At 34.8% G+C, this 21,098-nt stretch overlaps 1 protein-coding gene across 1 annotated transcript; it reads right to left on the minus strand.

Annotated features, from left to right (window-relative positions):
• Positions 1-4,378: 4,378 nt before the first annotated feature.
• Positions 4,379-20,888, minus strand: LOC5573600 (ras-like protein 2). Its single transcript, XM_001654684.2, has 3 exons — positions 20,548-20,888; positions 5,869-5,956; positions 4,379-5,801 (listed from the first exon to the last, which is right to left on the minus strand). Exons 1-3 carry the CDS (start codon positions 20,656-20,658, stop codon positions 5,389-5,391), a joined length of 612 nt encoding a protein of 203 aa, XP_001654734.1. The 5' UTR covers positions 20,659-20,888; the 3' UTR covers positions 4,379-5,388.
• Between the last annotated feature and the right edge of the window lie 210 nt (positions 20,889-21,098).

Below are 21,098 nucleotides of genomic sequence, written 5' to 3' on the forward strand. Positions count from 1 at the left end.
ATCTGGAATATAAAACATCATCAAAACCGTGCTTAGACAAGATAAATATTGACGAATAAGAGTGAGGTTAAAATTTGCAAATTTCATTTTGAAAACTCAAAATTGCCGTTTGGCAGACAACTTTAATTGTGATGAAAATGTAGGAAACATTTACTGCCCATAACTGCATAACAGTCACATACAGTGCCGGATTTGGGGTTCGGTGGGCCCGGGTCTGAGCTCTTGAGGGAGGCCCTTGGTACAAAATGAGTGGAAAATGCTAAGTAATATGGAAATGAAATACATATTCGGAAAAATTCAAAAAAATGTAATACTATACGGATTTTACTACAATCACATCACTTCGTGAATGTTACGTAAAATAAATCGTATATATCAATTAATTGAAAAGTCTTACGCAATAGATACTAAGATTGAATTTCAACTGAATCATTCTCAATCAAATTAAAAAATTTCCTTTTCCAATCAAGACAATATGATTATTGAGATTTGGATAACAATAATAAAAATGAACTAATATTTTTTCAATTTAATTTAATGAACTTGCATGTCATTTGTTATTGAAGAAATAAGCGAAACGGTTAGCTTTGGTGTTATATCGTGAAGTAATTTCTGATTCCCTACCTTTATTGTTAGAAAAAAAAGATCATATCGTGACTCGATTAAACTATAATCTTTGAAATACTCAATTTGTTTTGCGTAACGGTAAAACTACAAACAATTATCAAGCTTTGTTTCAATCAGAAATTAAACTAGTCTTTGAGTACAAGGAGCAATTGCTTTCAGAAAAATACATGAGCATCACTCGCGATGTAATAACAACTTGCAGAACTAGCTACATAAGCTTTCTCCGAGGCTGATGTTTTAGTTCCTTACTTTATAATTACTGTTCGAGATATTGACAACAGTTTGGAAAAACTATGCTCGCTTAGACAACCTGTAGATGGTGCTATAGTTTCTGTAAATAGCTCTTGGGCAGAAATAATCTTGATATTTTATCCACTGGGGCTAATAATTTAGGGATCGGTTTAAATATAGTTGTATTTAAATTCTGTAGATTTCAGTCAAACAAAACTAAGGTCACTTTTAAACTTTTAGTAAAAATTGCAATATTTAAACATAACCATGAAAATAATAATGCAAAATTTGAAAAACAGACGCAAATTTCTGGTAGAATTTCGATGTGTTTGATAAGTTGGTAGTTTTAGCACTCTGACAGTAAAATCAAGAAAATGTATGAATTACCGAGTATCTTCGATTTTACAGGATCATTCCAGAACATAGAGCACTGTAATTTAATCCAAAAGGCTGTTACTTATTAACCCGAGAAGATTTTCAAAATTTTTGATGGTTTTAATTGGATCAAGGTTTTTTCCCCAGCCTTGTTTCTGAAAGCAGTCTCGATGAGATTATCAAACAAAACATTAATGTTGCTAGTATTCAATCTACGAAGTATACCGTATCTACGCTAACGCTAACCTGGATGGTTTTTATTGCCAAATAGAAGGATTTTCATTAAAACTGAAAAATACAGATGAAAATCGTATGAAATTTAATGCTAACTATAAAACGATATCTCCGATGCATTTTAAATTAAAGATCATTAATGTAAAGAATAATTCATCTTTCACTTTTTTTTTTTCAATTCTCGGGGGCCCCTCTCAATCGGGGGGCCCGGGGCATTTGCCCCCTCGGCACCCCCCCAAATCCGGGCCTGGTCACATACGACATTTTTGACAAATTGGAGTTAATACCATGGAGAGTCATCGAATGATAAATACTTTCGATCAGCTTACTGAAATTTGTGAGATTGTTCTAGAAAATTCGAAAAAAATACCAAGTTGTTTTGTCACATTGGTAATTATAACCGCATAACAGTCACATTAAGATTATAAATAAGCCTCGCAATGTATAGCAATGAAATTTCTATCCGATTTTTTTTTCTGATTATTCACCTAGTATGCGATATGAGTAGTACAAAATATCAGCCTCAAATAAGCACTTTTGAGTTCCTGGTAATTTTTAGAAAATTTTGTTTCCTCTCATACTGCCATAAAATGCCTACTTGGTATTCCATGTACTCAATGACCACTTTGCAAATATGCAGTTATGGGCAGTTTATTGGAAACTTGATAATATTTTCTTCATATAAACGGGTCATTCCAAAATATACCCCCAGATTCTGTTTTTGCGCGGATTTTTTTACATGGCCGTGCATAAAAGTTGCCATACATTTTTTCCCGCCAAAACTTCATGTTTGCATGAAACGTCAAGAAATGGCGTTAATTTTTTTTTGTACTGTTTTTGAAATTTTGAATCAGGTGTAACGCGTTTAAAACAGTCTTCATGTTTTTCGACGTTTCATGACCATACAAATCATAATGTAAAACATCGTATTGTTCAAAACAAAATCTGTCTCAGAAATTTATGTCGGTTTTTGAAATAATGCGGTTTGTTTTACGTCGTTTTTTTTAAATAACCCGATTTTCTACGTAAATTACCGCGCGAAAATAAACCGCGTAAAAAAACTTTCGTTAGGGTACGGTAACGGTAACGCGCCCTAACTAGACATCAGGGAGTCGTGAGTTCGATTCTCACTGAGAAGACGTGTAAATTTTTTGCAAATCTTCACATCAATTTGTCCATCTAATCCAATTGAAAATTATATGTAATGTTTAGCTTTTCGGTAGTTGTTAAACTTCCACTCGGCTGGTCAGCCGTAAACCACGATTCATAATTAAAAACAAGTATTTATCGAGCAACGGACTCATGTTCCGTAACCGGTCGTTTGAGAACGTCGCGACCCATTGGAAGCCCACACAATAGAAACCAGCGCAGTTGCTGGCTAGTGTAGTGTGCTATTTCCATTCCTAAAAAAAATGCGCTCTCGGGCTAGGCATTGGATATAAATAGAAAGCGTTGCGTTTGGATGGGCATCTAATTCTTCCGAAAGAGGTGCACTTAGCGAAAAAGGACCACGTGATTATTGAGCTGAAATCGAATTCAGGTTAACTTCTGCGTTCATGAGTCCCCTCATGGCGTAGGGGTAACGCGCCCTAACTAGAGATCAGGGAGTCGTGAGTTCGATTCTCACTGAGAAGACGTGTAACTTTTTCGCAAAGCTTCACATCAATTTGTCCATCTAATCCAATTGCAAATTATATGTAATGTTTAGCTTTCCGGTAGTTGTTTAAAAAGGATGTTTAAAATTCCACGTTCTCAATTTTTGCTGGGGTTAGTCAAATTTTGTAAATTTTTTAAGGGGTGAGTCAAATTTCGTAAAACACGTGGTAATAATTTCGAAAGGCTATCAAACACTATGACACTAGGGCGATTCAAATTTAAGAAATGTTTGAAAATCCAATCTTCCATATGCTCATTACCATCCTTACCATAAAAATAGTGTTCTGTGAAATTTTCAGCTTTCTAGGTGGTGATTTGAAGGTGACTCAAAGACAATGTAGGTTTATATGGAAATTACTATGGAGAAATTATGAGAAATATTCCAAACACGCTAGTACTGTAATGTAAGTAGAAACTTATCATCCCATATTGAAAACTCATTCTTCAAACCTTAATGAAGGATGTTGCTGAAGAAACAAATCACTTTTAAGCTTATTTTGTTTGGGATTTTTGTACAAGTTTGCGTATTAAGTTAAATAATAGCAAACAAACTCATGAATATCACTTCTCCTATCCGTCGGATTGCATTTCTCTCTTCAGCAAATTTCATCATTATGGTTTGAAGAATGAGTTTTTACTATGAAATAATAAGTTAGTACTTACATTATAGTACTAGCGTGTTTGGAACATATCTCACAAATTTCTCTATGGTAATTTCCATATAAACCTGCATCGTCTTTGGGCCACCTTTTAATCACCACCTAGAAAGCTGAAAATTCCACAGAACACTATTTTTATGGTAAGGAACATATGGGAGATTGAATTCTCAAACATTTTTAAATTTTGATCGACTATGATACATAATTGATATATAGCACCGTAGTATTGTATATAGAAAATATACACAGAATTAAGAACCATAATCAGCTGGTAAGATCGACTTAATTTTCCTGGGAGAGTGAAATATGCTGCTAATTACTTATCTATACTGTCCTTATTACATGATGCTAATGTTTTTCCCTTCAAAATTCAGCTGAAATATTAATTATAAATTATTTCGGGGATTTCGGATTGTTATTCGCAGATAATGATAATGAAGCAACCCTATTAGTTGGTCAATACATATATTTTTATAACTATATTACTGCACAACAATACGCCAAATTAAAATGTTCTTCAATTCAAACATTGAAATAAATAAATCTGTTTAATTTAGCACCTTTTCCGAATTTTGTGTTTTTTTTTTCTTTTATCATTTTGCAACATCTGTTTCGAATAACTTTTAAGCACATTTAAAGCTAGTTATTTTGGTTAATATTGATATAGCATTGCGTACAATTCAAAAACGTTTTCTTTGGCGTCGTTTATTACGTAACACATTAGAATGTTCCAAAATAAAATAATTAGAAATTGCCTTTTGAAAGCGCAATGTATGAACAGAAAGACGTTGTAGAAAAATCCTGAATTTAGCGTTACGTAATAAAATAATGGCGCCTTTTTATGCTTTATAGCGTTGCCGTTGTCTGCGTGATTCTTTATTGTGTAAACATATATAAATATTTGATTAATATTTTCTCTCGTTGATAAAGCGCAATGCAACATCCAGCTACCTATACAGTAAAAGTCTTATTACACATAAGTAGTAGTAAATATACTCGTTTCGGTTTCTTTAAAATATGTTATTGATATAATATTTGATAAGTTCCAACACTTGTCCTGAAATCTTGTAGACACGATAAGAATTTGTCTATTTGTTATGGAGGAGTTAGTGAAATTAGTTGATATCATTCAATTCGAATTAAAAAATAAACAAAACTAGGTTCAAAATGCGTGACGATCAACTAGACTTGATGTGTTTCGTTCCTCTCCTGGGCTGATTAAGATATGCCATTTAGTAAAACCGATGATATCGAATATCAATTAGGCACGTTCGTAAGTGTATCTGTTTTTCGTTATAGTCGTAAACAACTAATTGCAAACGTATGGCACTCGTTGGGATTTGTGTTTCCGATTCTGTAAATAATTCATGGTTAAGGGGGTAAGAGTTTTGTGGTTGTGCCACAGTTTGTATTGTCCAAACACATTTGTAACGATCCAACAAAAAATATTAGTACGGCAGTAATCGATGTATTCTTTTAAACTCGAGAATAGATAGCATCCATAAAATATTCTCTCTGCACATTATTGACTCATGCACATTGACGTAAACGGTGTGCTTTCGAAAATTTGTTAAATTGTGCGATTCAATTTTCCATCACTCATGCTTCACAGGATGCAACATTTTTTCTTCCCGCCTTTTCGTTTGCCCTTCTCATCGATAAGAGGTCTCTCGGAAAGTTGGAATTTCCGGACGACTCGAACCAGTTCATGGAAGGCCTGGTCCACATTGATTCTAAGCTTTGCGCTGCATTCGATGTAAGGGATTTTCAGTTGTCTGCTCAGCTGCTGGGCTTCCTCCAGTGACACAACTCGCTGGTGATCCAAATCCGACTTATTTCCTACCATCAGCATAGGAAATTCATCGCGGTCTTTGACACGCAGTATTTGCTTGTGGAATTTATACATCTCATCGAAGCTGGCATGATCAGTTACGGCAAAAACCAATAAGAATCCCTCACCCGATCGCATGTACTGCTCTCGCATGGCACTAAACTCTTCCTGTCCAGCAGTGTCCAAAACTGGTGGAATAGACATATGTATTTCAATGTTTTTGAAATATTGAACATATTTATTCGTTTTACTTACTGTCCAGTTTTGCCGGTACATCATCGATAACGCATTGCTTTGTGTACGAGTCCTCGATAGTTGGATCATAATCCGTTACAAAGTAGCTCTGAAAGTGTAATGGAAAATTGTAATTTGATTACGTTGTAGGCTTGGCTTCTGAACTCCAAATAAGACCTTCATGAAGTTATTATACTGAAAATGCGAGATTTCAATATATACACTGTATGAAAACTTTAACAAGAACGATTAGCTACTTACTGAAAGTTTCTTGATACGGATATAAAAATAAATCCGGAATTGTCGAAATTGTTTTCTTGATTGAGAATGCTTTCAAAATCCTAAACAACTTGAATTAACAGTTGAAATCGTGACACGTATATTGAAATTATCGCGCTTTCAAACTGAAATATTTTGGACTGTTTTCGGTTATAGTGAATTATAATTAGTTTTCCTCAAAGTCGAAATTGGTTTTCGATGCTTTTTCAAAATTTTAAATAATATCCAAAAAGAAAAAAAATAACTCAAACAGAGCAAATTTAATGTCCACATTAAACATGATAGAGCTGTGCAAAAATATTGAAAAATAAGCATAAAAATGTTGTCGCGATTTAATTGTGTTTTGGGGTAAAAAATGCTGACGTGAGAAGGGTTTTAAACGATTGTACCCCGTTTGGCATAAGGTCGTTTGGCATAAAGCCGTTTGACATAAAGTCGTTTAAAATAAATATCGTCATTTTTTAAGCTTTTACCGAGATCAACACCGGTGGTAGGTCATTTGGCATAAAGTCGTTAGGCATAAAGCCGTTTGGCATAAAGTCGTTTGGCATAATGGTCATTTGGCATAAAGTCGTTTGGCATAATGGTCGTTTGGCATAATAGTCGTTTGGCATAATTAGTCAGAAACCAAGAATTGCTTAAGATGACATTCGTTTTAACGTTTCTATTGAATCTTTCTGATGACATCAGGCTTGTTTTGGAGTGAATTGATACAAAATTACACTTTATTCAACAATCATATGCTCTTGAATAAATTAAAGCACGTTAGGAAAATTTTTGCCAATAGCATTATATTATTTATCCAGAAATAACCCTTCTTTTAAATGCTATTTCTTCTTTTGAGTTTCGCTATTGGAATAATTTTTTGCACTTGAGATTTTGATATACTTCGCACAAATTTTCCCTTCTTTCAAACATTCTTTTTTTTTAAATATGATGTAACCTTAATTATAAGTATAGAAACTGTAGATTTAAAATTTAAATAAATTTCACCTTCTTTTTTACATAGGCTGTTCTTTGGAGCTATATTTTTTAGATATTTTTTTGTTTCCAACTGACAAAATGGCGACAATCGATAACATTGATTTGCTCAAGTTATCAGCGAAAAAAGAAATCGAAGTTATGTTACTTTTCCCCGAATGACGGTTCCCCAAATGTCAGTTCCCGAAATATCCCGTTCCCCGATTAGCCCACTTCTCCGAAAAGTTTTTGATACTCATAATTGTCGTAACTTTATACATTTCATGGTGGTTAAAGAACTGGCCATCTAATATGCACCCTTCTTTATTTAATTGGTGGTTCTTTCGAGTTTTACCGTCCTCAGAATTTTTGTCAACATGTGTATAGCCGAGAATGAAAGATTGATTGCGTTCTTTCTCGTTCACTATACAGCCACTGAAGACTATTATAGCATCTATTTAAAATGCACCACTTTTCCGAGAAACCACTGACACGGTAAAGTTTCCTTAATAAATAATAATAGTAATACTAACTTTTCGGAGAAACCGGTCATTCGAGGAAAAGGGTCATTCAGGGAACTGGCATTCGGAGAACCGACATTCGGGGAAAAGTAGCACAACCAGTTCGATGGTTCTTAACGCAATTTTTTATGTCTTCTCGTTTTATTATGCCGCAATAATTTTTGGCGTCCAGTCTTCTATTGGTTCAATCATAAATTTTGCCTTCTTTTAAAAATAGACTGTTGTTTATGTTTATACTGTTTTAAATGTTATGATTTAGTAAAGCTTAATGTTAACCATTTTTATATTTTGCTGTTTTATCAATTCATGCAAGATATGAAAGTAGAATGATATTAACTTCAGAACATGCCAACATATTTTTATTTTCGAGATATGCTAGAAAAAACATTATTTCAATCAAAAATTTTCCCTTTTTTCTATAACAGACGGTGTCTTCGAATATCATCTTTTAAAAATGTGTTGTTCATTTGAGCTATGCTATGAGAAGATTTTTTTGTTTAGAGCCTTAAATATTTTAAACGAAAAATAGTCTGCTCTCGTATATAGGCTATTGTATTATTTTATCAAGTAATTTTCATCAAGTGTTACGTCCAAACTAGGACAGAGCTTGATCTGCAGCGAAATATTCTATGAGCGTTCCCTTTATTAATAACTGCGAGCTTTCTTTGCCAATTTACTATTTTCAAATATGTATATCGCAACAAGTTCAATGATACTCTATTGTCTAGGATGTAGAGAAAATTATTATTCCGAAAAGATCCCCCGCCAAACCCGTCACTAGTTTGATTTAGTGATGCTCTCTAATATCACAACAATTTTTGACATTCATGCTTGGAAAATTTCTGAACGAACACCACGTTTTAAAACAGTAAATTGTTAAAGAAAGTTCGCAGTTATTTATCAAGGGAACGCTCATAGAATATTTCGCTGCAGATCAAGCTCTGTCCCAGCCTGGACATAACACTAGATGAAAATTACTTGATAAAAGAATAGATTTTATTTGCAAAATACCGAAAGCTCTAATCTAAAGATCTATCAATGCGACCTAATGCACAAATAGCCTATATACGAGAGCAGATTATTTTTCGTTTAAAATGTTTAAGGCTCTAATGCAAAAAAAATATTTTCGCAGCAACGAACACCACATCTTTGAAAGAAAATATTTGAGGCAAAAGTTTTCAACGGTTCAATATAAATTCAAATTTTGGAAGTGTACATCAAAAACACCGTCTATTATCGAGAGAAGGAAAAATTTGTGATTGAAATAATATTGTTTCCATCTCGGAAGGAGATCACACGTTTGCCCCAAAAAAGTATATGTTGAATATTGGCAGGTTCTAAAGTAATTATCATTCTAACAACATATCTGGCAAGAATTGATAAAACAGCAAAAATAAAAATAGCTAACATTTAGCTTTACTAAATAAAGAAAATTAAAACAGTATAAGTATAAAGAACAGCCTATTTTTAAAAGAAGGCAAAATTTCTAATTAAACCATAACAGCGGCATAATAAAAAAGTGCGTTCAGAATCATCGAAGTGATTGTGCTACTTTTCCCCGAATGACCGGTTTCCCCGAAACGTGGTGATGAAAAAGAACGATAAACAGTCAAAAGAAGGAAGTATTCTGTCATTCTCGGCTACACAAATGTTGGCAAAAATACTGAGGACGATAAAACTCGAAAGAACCGCCAATTAAATAAAGAAGGGTGCATTTTAGATGATTAGTTCGTTCACCACCCTGAAATGTATAAAGTTACGACAATTACGAGTACTAAAATTTTTCGGGGATGTGGGCTAGTCGGGGAAACGGGATATTCGGGGAACTGGCGTTCGAGGAACCGACATTCGGGGAAATGTAGCACAACCCATCGAAGTAACTGCAGTAATCGATTTCTTTTTTCGCTGATAATTTGAGCAGATCAATGTTATCGATTGCTGCCTTTTTGTCAGTTGGAAACAAACAAATACTTGGTTTCAGACTCATTATGCCAAACGATCGTTATGCCAAACGACTTTATGTCAAATGACCATTATGGTAAATGACTTCATGCCAAACGAGTTTATGCCAAATGACCTACCACCATTTTAAACTGTTCCTGTCAACGAATGAGCAGTCCGTTCTTTTTATTCAACAATTGGCACAATACCCTATGTTACATCATATGCTCGTTATCAGTATTCATGTTTTCCAAAACTTTTTTTGCCAACATACAATTGTTAAGTAGGATTTTCCGTTTTCTAAAAAAATATTCACATTCACATATTGAACACTTGCCAAACTCGTGCAAAATATGATCCAGCCATGATCTCTGCTCAATGGTCATCCAAAAATCAAGTAAGCACACTAATTGCAAAAAATCATGAATCAACCCGGCGACTGATAACAGTGCGCTCCATTAGACTTGGAAGCATACATGCATTAAGATAGCCGAAACGTCTTGTACATAATACGCTGAGACTATCGAAACGCAAAGGCATTTTGAATTCGTTCTACTGTTATCACCTCATTGCCATTGCCTATAACAATGATAGGTAGGTACTTGATTACAAACCGAGAAAGACGGACCAAGTGAGCAGATGTTTTCGCTTTCATGATTCACCTCTTGTGTTGAGAATCGAGAATCCGATGGTTAGAATCAGCGGTATAAATAAAGTGCATCTGGTTTGCAGTGTGCTTCAAATGAAAACGAAAACTAGGAATGTATATATGTAGATACGTCAAATGATTACCAGTTTACTTATTACAGAGGTGTTCAATCTGTTTGGTTGAATGGTTCTCATACCTTTTATTTTCTTTCTTTTTGTGCTCATTGATCATAAAACTTTGAGTACCGTTGTTGGTGGTGAGAATGGGTCAAAAAATAATATGTACTAATTATTTATTGCATAACTATCGCAATTTAAGGTGATTATAAAACGAATCCAAACTTTGAATTTTCAAGAGCACAAGACTGGAGAATCTGTCAACAGTTCGCATTGAAAATTAATCAAATTACTTGCTTGCTGGTGATAATCAATGGGATAAATTTTCAACGCGAAACGCTGTTTGGTTCTCAAGTCTTGTGCTCTTAAAAATTTGAGGTGTGGTTTTGTTTTATCATCACCTTAACTCCAATAAACTTCAAAATTGGTGTGGTTCTTCAATGTTATATAAAGAACTGTTAAAAAAATAATAAAATAAATAAAAATATTAAAAAAAGTATTAATTTACCACCACACTACAAGTGAATAAAAAATGATCCAATCTCACCCCATAGATGGGGTGATATTAGGTCATTGTAATTTAAATAACTTGTGTTTGAGAATGAGATTGCAAAAGCATTCACAGCTGTCAAATATTGATGAAATTGAAATTGAAAAGTTTGAAAAACCAGCATATATCATCAAGTTTTAGCCTATTCAGTTTCTCCAAAGGACTGAAACCGTGATTATATAATTCCATAGTAAATCGTTGAATTTTGATGCGACATTTCGCGGCCAGTAGATTCCAGGTAGTTTTACAAGTTGTTGACGCCGTAATCCCGATATTTCCAACTATTGAGATAAGATATGCTCCGTTACTTGAGAACCTCTTCCGCGTCCTCATGCATATCTCATCACCACTTAGGTGAGCTGAGCATACGCCGTATTAGTTCAAAGTATAAGCAGATTGTTTTCTTTACCACGCAAAATTGGCACCGCCACCGAATATTTAGGGCAAAAGGTTTTTGTGACAGCCGAAGGATTAGTATGAACCATAATATATGATAAATTATTCAGTTACTTTGATCGTTTTCCAAAACTCACGAAGATGGCCATAATTTACCCACAGTTCATACTGTTTCGTCTCAAATTCCGAACATGACACATATTCCGAACACTCGATTTTTTTTTTAGCGATTTATAAGGAAGACAACTCAAATTTCTTCACAAGATGATCAGTTCTCCTATAATTCAAGTCCTTTATAATAAGAGTCATACTCGGAATTTCACCCAAAACGGTAAGCCACGTGCTATCAATGCAATCGACACAGGTGGTATGAATAAAAGGTAGTAAAGTTGAGTTTAATACATTATCGGTCGTAAACGCTATATGTGGAACACGAGTGGAACATGTTTGTGTAATTTATCTTTCTACACCTTTCGAACATACTACAAACAACGCGTTGCTATGAATAAAGGTAGCATTTACCACAAATCTACTGGTAGTTAGCTTCAGAGGTTGTGACGCATGCTTTGAGATTGTTGAAATGAATGGAATAACTAAAATTTGAGTAAATATCATGAGAAAACGATGTCAGCTTTGATATTTCGAAAGGTATTTTGAGATTTCCGTAGAAATTTTGATATTTCGAAAAACAATTTGAGATTCCGGTAAGGAATTTTGAATTTATTTGAGAGATCTGGTATTCTTTCTGGCGTTACGTCTAAACTAGGACAGAGCCTAATTCTCAGCTTAGTGTTCTTATGAGTACTTACACAGTTTTTAACTGATCTGGCATTACGATAATTATGTTGTTTCTTGGGAATTCTCGGATGTCGGATGGATTTCAGCTAATTATAAAGTAATTCTTTATTTTATATAAGAATGACTGACTGACTGACATCCCAGATTCTCTGATTTCCTTTGGAGTTCTGGAATCTCTATAGTAATTTTGGGTTTCCGATAGGCATTCTAGATTTGTTGTAACAATTCTGGGATTCTGGAAACCATTATGGGATTCTTTTGGGAATGTTATAAATCTGGTATTTGATCTGGCTATTAATCTTTTGAAATTATTCGGGTATCTACAAGACAGTATTACTGTAAGAATCTCTGAGATTTCAGTGAGATTCCTGCAAACTCTGGTTCGAATCTTTGGAATTCTTGTAAACTTTAGATCCCTTTGATTTCCAGTTCCGTTGGATTTCAGAGGAAATCTCCAATTATACTATAAACCTTTGAATGTCTGAATGTAAAAGAAAATCCTTAATTCAACCACTATTGTGAGAATTTATTTTTATTTCTAAGAAAACCAGGGATACTACCAGGAAACCTACCGAAATAACAAGAATACCACAGAAATACTAAGAATTCCATATCCATCATCGGAGTTCAACATGCTGTTTTTTTTTAATTCACAGAGCTCAAAATTCTACCGCTATTTCGTCAAATTCTCAGTACTGGAATTTTGAAAATGTTAGTAACTTTATGATTCCACATCAAATAATCATCGAACTAACTATGCAAAATTAGGCCCAATGAATCGAATGATGTCGCTTTATAATCAGCATTGCACAGAAATTGATCTGACCATGTCGCGAACAAAGCTAAGACAATATTTTAATTCCTTAAGATATAATACAACATAGAATTAAGTAAACGTGTAGTCTACTATTGATTGACGAAAAAAAAAAAAAAATAAAAAAAAAAAAAAAAAATTGCTGTAAACTCAAGATTCCTTCATGGGATACATTTTTCTAGCTGAAATTCCAAAATTCTTAGAAAAATGCTTGTTGTCAAATCATTATAAAATTCACATGCACATGAAGAAAATGGTTGTCGCAGATTTACACTTCAAATCGTGTAAAGTTACATAACCTACATGAATGTGTGTTCACATGATCGATTACGCAATGCAAAGCGGAAATGTAATAAGATTCATATTTTCACATGATTTGTCGTGTGAATAAGTGACAAATTTGGCATCCCATTTATATGCATGAATTTATTGATTTTACGCTGCCCTCTGAATGGACTTTTCTCAACATGCAGCATCAGCCACTTGTTGAGATTGTTGAATTGAATGGAATAATGTGAGTAAAACTCATGGACTAATGTCAGCTTTGGTATTTCGAAAGAGAATAGCCAGCCATGATGTATGGCAGACATTTTTATAATTGGGCAATATACATACATTCTAATTTAGTAAATTCGTTACGAAAACGTGAAAATTCGGATGGTATCATTTTGAGATTTCTTTGAAAAATATGAGATTTCAATAAGAGTTTTGAGATTCCGGTAAGATTACCGTAGAAATTTTGAATTTTGGCGATTCAGGTACAGGTATGTTCCGTTTTTATCACGTTCTGATTTCGTCAACAAATTATTCCGTTTTTGTCAACACACAAAAAATATTTTTTTTTTATTTCAAAATATTTAGAATATAAACTAAATACTTATTTTGAAGCAGTTTCAATTTTAGTTCAGAGCTGAATTTTCGACATTATGGTAATGTTGAGCACCTACGATACATGGTAGGTGTCTAATCATATACGATTCAATAAGGTGTGACTTCTTCTTATTCACTAATCATGGTCTGTTGGACAAGATTGACCCATCCTTCAACAATTGAAAGTTGCTCTGGCCACGTTCTAGCAACAACTCATTAATTAGTCATTAATTAGATCCTGTTCCAAGGGGTAGGGTAAGAGGTCCAGCAAAACTAAGCAATCTATAGAAAATTGTGGAATCTCCATATAATGAATTTGCATTGAGGTAGAGGGTAAAGGGCTGAAACGGCAGACAGTTTGAGAAACTGTTGATACTTAACGTTCCCACGTCACGAATGTTGCCATCCCAAATTAGCTGGCATCTTGATCTTTGAGCAGACATGAACCTTTTCGCCACATGGAGACTAAAAGGTTAATTAGGATTCTTATACCGACAGCCATACGCTTATTCATAAAATTTTACAAAAATATGGTGATGCTTGTTCTAGAGTTTGTACACTTTTGTGTTTTTGATGAACTTCTATATAAATAAAAATGGAATGGTGTTTGTATGTCACGAAATGGCTTAAGAACGGGCTAATATTCCGTCGTGTTTGAGTAAAAGAAACGATTTGAAAAAAAAAAATCTGGAATAACAGGAAAAACAATTGAAAACTTAACTTTCATTTTGTATGGGAAATTTCTATTACTAGTATTTAATATTATTTTTTGCAATTTCTCATCGTAAGGCTGATTTTCATCACGCCAATCTGTCATGAAACGGCCTACTTTCCTGCACTGAAAGATGCAGTGTGGGAATAGTCATTACGCAAGTGAAACGCAACGCTTTCTTATTACGCAACTGTTTTGAGTTGCGTAATGAATCATTATACAACCATTTTTCAGAAGTTGTAAAATGATGGTAAATACATTCCGATAATATTTCTGATACCCTCAAGTGGTCTTCTACGACATTGCAAAAAATGTTATTATTATTATTATTATTATTTGTATATTTCTTCCGACTTTTGTGTCTTAAGCCTGATTTGCTGCTGAACAGGAATCGCTAAAGAAATTTCTCGCCGATTCCTTGGAGAAATTTTCTACAGCGTCTCCCATTTGAACTGACAGTTCTTTTCAACTGCGTACTGCGATCAGGAAAAAGCGCATTCTTGATCGATTCCTTGCAGAAACTTCCCATGCATCAAGATAGGCCGAGAAATTATTTGTCAGCAGCGAATCAGGCTTTAAGCCTGATTTGCTACTGAAAAGGAATCGCTAAAGAAATTTCTCGTCGATTCCTTGCAGAAATTTTCTACAGCGATTCCCATTTGAACTGACAGTTCTTTTCAACTGCGTACTGCGATCAGACAAAAGCGCATTCTTGAACGATTCCTTGCAGAAATTTCTCATGCATCAAGATAGGCCGAGAAATTACTTGTCAGCAGCGAATCAGGCTTTAATGAATAAAGTCTTAGAACTAGTTAAACATATATCGCAAAAGCCTTGTCTTGAATTTCTTGTTGCTCGTTATATTAAAATCAAACAGATGAAAAACTTCGTTAAAACACTTCATCATTGTTCGCACTGGTTCTTGGGAAGCGTAGTCACGTCGTCTGAATGGTAATCGCAGAAACTCGGGACGGCGAATGGCGTAGTTAGGGATATTGAAGTTAATCATTTGGAGCAAGTTGGGTGCATCGATCTCCGCGGCTATTAGTTTAGCTACAAACAGAGCTTTAGCCTTTGCTCCAACGTTTCAAGTCCTATCAGAAGACTCTCGTACGGTGGCAGATTTAGTGGGTCACTCCATGGCAAGTTCCGTAGCACACATCTAATGAACCGGCTTTGGATGGATTATATACGGGAAGCTACAGTGCTGTGGTAAGGATCCCAAACAATTGAAGCGGTTTCAAGGATTGGTCGAACCAGACTTACGTACAACGATTTGAGTGTATACGGGTCTCTAAACTCTTTACTCAATTTGCACACAAACCCTAATTGGCGTTGTGCTTTGTCGATGATCTCTTCACAGTGATTCTTGAATAAAATAGCGGTATCCAGACTCACGCCAAGGTCTCGAATAGTTTGAGTTCTGTTCAACAGCTCTCCGTCGATAGTATAGTCAAAAGACACGTGATTAATTTTTCGATGGAAGCTAACAACGAAGCACTTGGAAATACTAATATGCATCCTGTTGGCATGACACCACGCTGCAAACTTGTTAAGCAGAGTTTGGAGCTTATGACAGTCTTCAATACTGTTGTACTGTTGTTGTACGTAACTCGTTGCAGAACTCGATTTTTACAGCACTCGCCGTAATTACAACTCGTGATGTAAAAATCATCATTCTGCGACTTGTTCCGTAAACTACTATTTACTTAACAATAAACTAGTACATTAGGCAATAAACCGCCACTCTACTCGTGGCCTAACGTAAAGCTAAATCGTGGCGCTGTTCTAGATTGGCGCATCCCTGTCGAAGTTGGTAGTAATAACTTTAGAAGACAGATCATCACAATCATTTTACTGATAAGATAATAGCAATTCAAATCACAGGGACCCGTAAATATTCATTTCAGTTTGCAAAAAAATTGAAACATAACTCCACATTTAATCGCAAATAGGGTGTGGCCAAAAATGAAAAAATGTATCTTGACAAAAATGCTGTCAGTTGATAACAGCGGAACTGTTTATGAGAACATTAAACTGGGAAGAAGGCTTTTTTTCAGTTAGGATGTAATGCCATAAAGAAGAAGAAGAAGCAGAAGAATGAGGAAGAACAGTAGAAAAAGAAGTTGTTTCTTGTTTAATACTTCTTGAAAAAAAAAAATAATCAGCTTGACCTTTTACAAATATGATGCAACTTATGTTGCACAGTATATTTATTTGATAATCGTTTAATAGAATATTACTATTGCATTATCAAAACTCTAACCAAGAAATTAAAATTATTAATGATTTATTACAAAATCATATTGATTGATAGGAGTACGCAATCAACTTTCATTACGAACCTATAATAATGAACAATCTAAATGCTCCTCACAGCTCCTAAACATCAATACTGTGCATTTATATGATGAAAATGTGTATTATCCTGACAAAACTGAAATGTTCTTTTCAAATTTTTAAAATATTTGGTCTAAGAAAATTATTCCGTTTTTGTCAACTGAAGATTGCCGATTGTGTTGATAAAAACGGAACATACCTGTATTTATAAAGTAATACTGAACTTTTTGTGAGAATTGTGGCATCCAAGATTCTCGGATTTCCTTTGGAATTTCTGTTTTTTTGTTATGAAATTCAGGGATTTCGATACATTCTAGATTTGTTATACATAATAATTTTTGGACTATTTAAGTCTTTCTGGAATTATTTTGGCAAAATAAAAAATCCGCAATCTGATTCAATTATTGGTCGTGAAATTATTTTAATATCTTTAAGAAGGTATTTCTGACATTTTTAGATTTTACATCAAAATCTCAGTACTGGTGTCCAAATAAGTCTAGTAATTTCATAATGTTATGTTGCTGCAATCTCAAGATCTCTTCATAGAACACAGATATTTTGCTAAAATTCCAAAATTCTCAGAAAAATCTTTGTAATTATCATCATAAAATTCACATGTACATAAAGGCAATGCTAGATTTATCGCAAATTTACACTTCAAATCGTGTAAAATTACATAATTTACATGAATTAGTGTCCATGCTCGATTACGCGATGTTTAGCGGGAATGTAGTAATATTCATATTTTCACGATTTGTTGTGTGAATAAGCGACAAATTTGACATATATGCATGATTTTATTGAGTGCATAAGTGTTTTTCTGAATTAAATTTTCTTAACGCGCAGCATCACTCTGCACTTTGAAAAGAATTTTTTTAACGTGCAGCATCAGTCACTGCTCATGTTCGAAAGTAGTAGGTACTACATGTTCGAAAGGTTTTTTATTCATACCAAAAGTGTAGTAAACTTTGTGGATTTTGTTTTTGAGTAGATACTACATGTAGTAAAGTTCAACGCTTCTTATTCATACCGCCCATTGCAATGCTTTGTTTTGAAAATCAGGTAAATTTTCTTAGGTGGTTATCTCGCATGAATTTTTGATTGCTGGTGTAACACACTATGAGAAAGAACATTTGGCAACATTGCATCACGTACATGTTCTTAGTAGTTCAGTATAGGACACCCACTCCTTCCTTAGCCGAGTGGTTAGAGTCCGCGGCTACAAAACAAAGCCATGCTGAAGGTGTCTGGGTTCGATCCCCGGTCGGTCCAGGATCATTTCGTAATGGAAATTTCCTTGACTTCCCTGGGCATAGAGTATCATCGTATGTGCCACACGATATACAAATGCGAAAATGGCAACTTTGGCAAAGAAAGCTCTCAGTAAATAAGGCTCTGTCCCAGTGGGGACGTTAATGACAAGAAGAAGAAGAAGAAGAAGAAGAAGAAGAAGAAGAAGAAGAAGAAGAAGAAGAAGAAGAAGAAGAAGAAGAAGAAGAAGAAGAAGAAGAAGAAGAAGAAGAAGAAGAAGTATTCTAAATTACAGAATTTTTGCATTATTTGCTGCCAGATTGTAACTTATCTATTCGATGAATCATCTGTTTCAAAATTTCATCAAATAGATTAGAACTGTTTGAGCTCTTGACTAATCTGTAGGCCCAAATTTCATGTAGTCCGGTCCAGTGCTGGGAATGGTAAAAGTAGTAGGCTCAAATTTTCGCGAAAATCATGTGGCTCTCCCAGTACAGTAGTTCAAGAACATTAATCTCATCAAGTAGCCTATGTTGGGTGCACGAATTTTCTAAATCATTAGTGTCATTGGAGGCTCTAAATGTGGGAAATGCAGCGGGAAATAGAATAGAGATTCAAATGATTTTTTGTCAGTGTACTGGCACACATATCTAGTTTCTAGAAGTGGACAGAGGAACGTGGAAATATTCATGTGGCCGGAGTTATTCCGGAGGATCACTGGGTCAGGTCGGGTGAGAAGGGTACTGTGCGTTTGTGCCCCTGGAGATAGGCAAATTTCAAGTCAAAGATAATTTTCGGAATCGGCCATAATGTGGCCACTACATGACGAAATTTTAAGAAAATTGCATCAGTATAAACCTTTTGAGAAACGATTGAATTGGATAACTATGAGTTTTGCATTTGACTAATCCTACAAATGACCATTTTCGTGTCCTGGGACGCCTGAAACTTACGATAAATTGGCTAATTTGTATCTGAACATCTGTGCCATGCTTATGGGAATGCATTTTAGTGCACAATTATGTTTGATTTCTACTTTTAGAGAATTGAAGCGGTTTAGTATCCAACAAATCTATAGCCGGTTCTTCTGGACATTACGACATTACATTAGATATATATTTAAAACGATGTAAAACTCTTCATTGATAATGTTGAATATCAGATCTTAATGATTTATGCAAATTAAAATGATAGTTAGGCTGATACAAATATTAAATTTCTTTTATGTCCGAGACCACTTGGAAGGTAAGAGGGGGGGGGGGGGGATATAAAAATAAATAAGGAACAAAAAAATTAAAATGAAAAAAAAAGTTATTTTTCGAATTTGTATTTTTAACGATGATTGTTAAACTTTTTTCAAACATCCTCTGGATCATTATTTTACTTGTTTGTTACTTCAAAAATTGATAAAAATCTAACTGATGTCAAAAAAATGATGAATCTTTTTTTTTTCTCCCCTTCAAAATTTTCGGAATTTTGAAGGGGGGGGGGTGACATATAAGAAAATTAATATTTGTATCAGCCTTATTGCAAATAAATAAAGGTAACTTGGCATGTCCCAAAAAATAGCCCTTTTTTATCCGACTTGACCCAGTGACCCACAGGAATATTTCCGAGTTCCTCTAGCTACTTCTAGAAACTAGATATGTGGGCCAGTACACTTCACTTCACTATTGCAAAAGAAAAAATGAAATACTAAAAATAACTAGTAAGGGGAGCGAATACCTTCAAACTCTAATATGTTGCTTATCTTGACAGATAGGCCTATTTCGTCTGCGACTTTCAGACTTCTTCCGTGTTGAGTGCTCGACTTGAAGAAGTATGTAAATCGCAGACGAAATAGGCCTATCTCATATGTCAAGATAAGCAACATATTAGGGTTTAAAGGTATTTGCTCGCCTTACTAGTGCTTTTTAGTGTTTTATTTTTTCTTTTTCAAAAGTGAAGTGTTAAAGTTCAATTAGTATTAAAGTTCTCAAACATACTCTTATAATCCCTTCCATAAATTTAAAAAAAAGTATAGTGTTTTTATTTGCTGGCACTTTTTTTGCTGCAAAATGTGTATTTTATGTGCGCATCAAATGGGCTGCACCCATTCAGTATGTATTCTCCCAAAGTCGCGGAGGGATGACGAAACGGACTGAGAATTATGTGGGCGATCAATGCTGTTTCTTGCGATCTCCCGCATCATAGTGTTCAATATCGATTCGAGAACACACCTTAATGAAATATGAATGAATTTGCATTATACTCGATCGTCGTCGACGCGGGTGATGTTCCTGTCTGCGATCGATTTGAGCGAGTTCTCTCACTTTTTGAGTATAGTGCACCACTTGAGGTGTATGAAGATTTGTCTTTTTGAGGTTTATGGTTTGCGGTTGGATAGCCAACAGATGCCTGGTTTTCTATTTGCATTTGGTTCAGACCACTTTTTCTTTCATCAGTGGGCACTCCGTTAGATCATATAATAATTAAACAAACAGAAAGAAATAGCTAAAAATACCTGTATAAACTGTATAGTAATTGCTGATTTTCCAACACCTCCGCCTCCTACTACAACCAGCTTATATGTCTGAGCGTAGCTGCCAGGGTTCGATTGAGTGTAACGGGACATCTTTCAGGGGTTCCTGGGGACAGGTACTGCTGCTGGCGCACGAAATTCTCGATGTGGAGTCAAAGAAACAGTTCACACAAACGACACACTGGGATTAGGGTGGAGATAATATCAATTAATTCAAACAAATAACAGAAATGTGATCACTCAGCAGCAGTGAGTTGTGTACATTTTTGAAACTGATCAGTAAAAGTGACATCAGATGTCTTGAAGAAGGAGAGAACAGAACATAGAGAAAGAGATTGAAAGATGGACTACAGTGCTTACTGCATCTTGTGAACATTGGCCGTCCCTCTGGTTATGGCTTGCTGGATTGAACGAGCGAAAGAAGGGGCGAATGATTGCTTACGAACGATTCAAATGAGCGGTTACATTAGGTGCCTTTACTCTGGTGCGGAGCTGATTAGATGAATGTTGGTAATCATAAAATACCATACCGT

This window comes from Aedes aegypti, chromosome 3 (assembly GCF_002204515.2).
Source record: "Aedes aegypti strain LVP_AGWG chromosome 3, AaegL5.0 Primary Assembly, whole genome shotgun sequence".
NCBI lineage: Eukaryota > Metazoa > Arthropoda > Insecta > Diptera > Culicidae > Aedes > Aedes aegypti.

Bases quoted from the DNA above. Each gene is read 5' to 3' on its own strand.
- LOC5573600 (XM_001654684.2), bottom strand. From the start codon at position 20,658: ATGTCCCGTTACACTCAATCGAACCCTGGCAGCTACGCTCAGACATAT. The intron at 5,957-20,547 runs GTATTTTTAGCT...TTACACTTTCAG, and splicing joins TTACTATACAGTTTATACAG to AGCTACTTTGTAACGGATTA. The intron at 5,802-5,868 runs GTAAGTAAAACG...CTATTCCACCAG, and splicing joins TGTACCGGCAAAACTGGACA to TTTTGGACACTGCTGGACAG.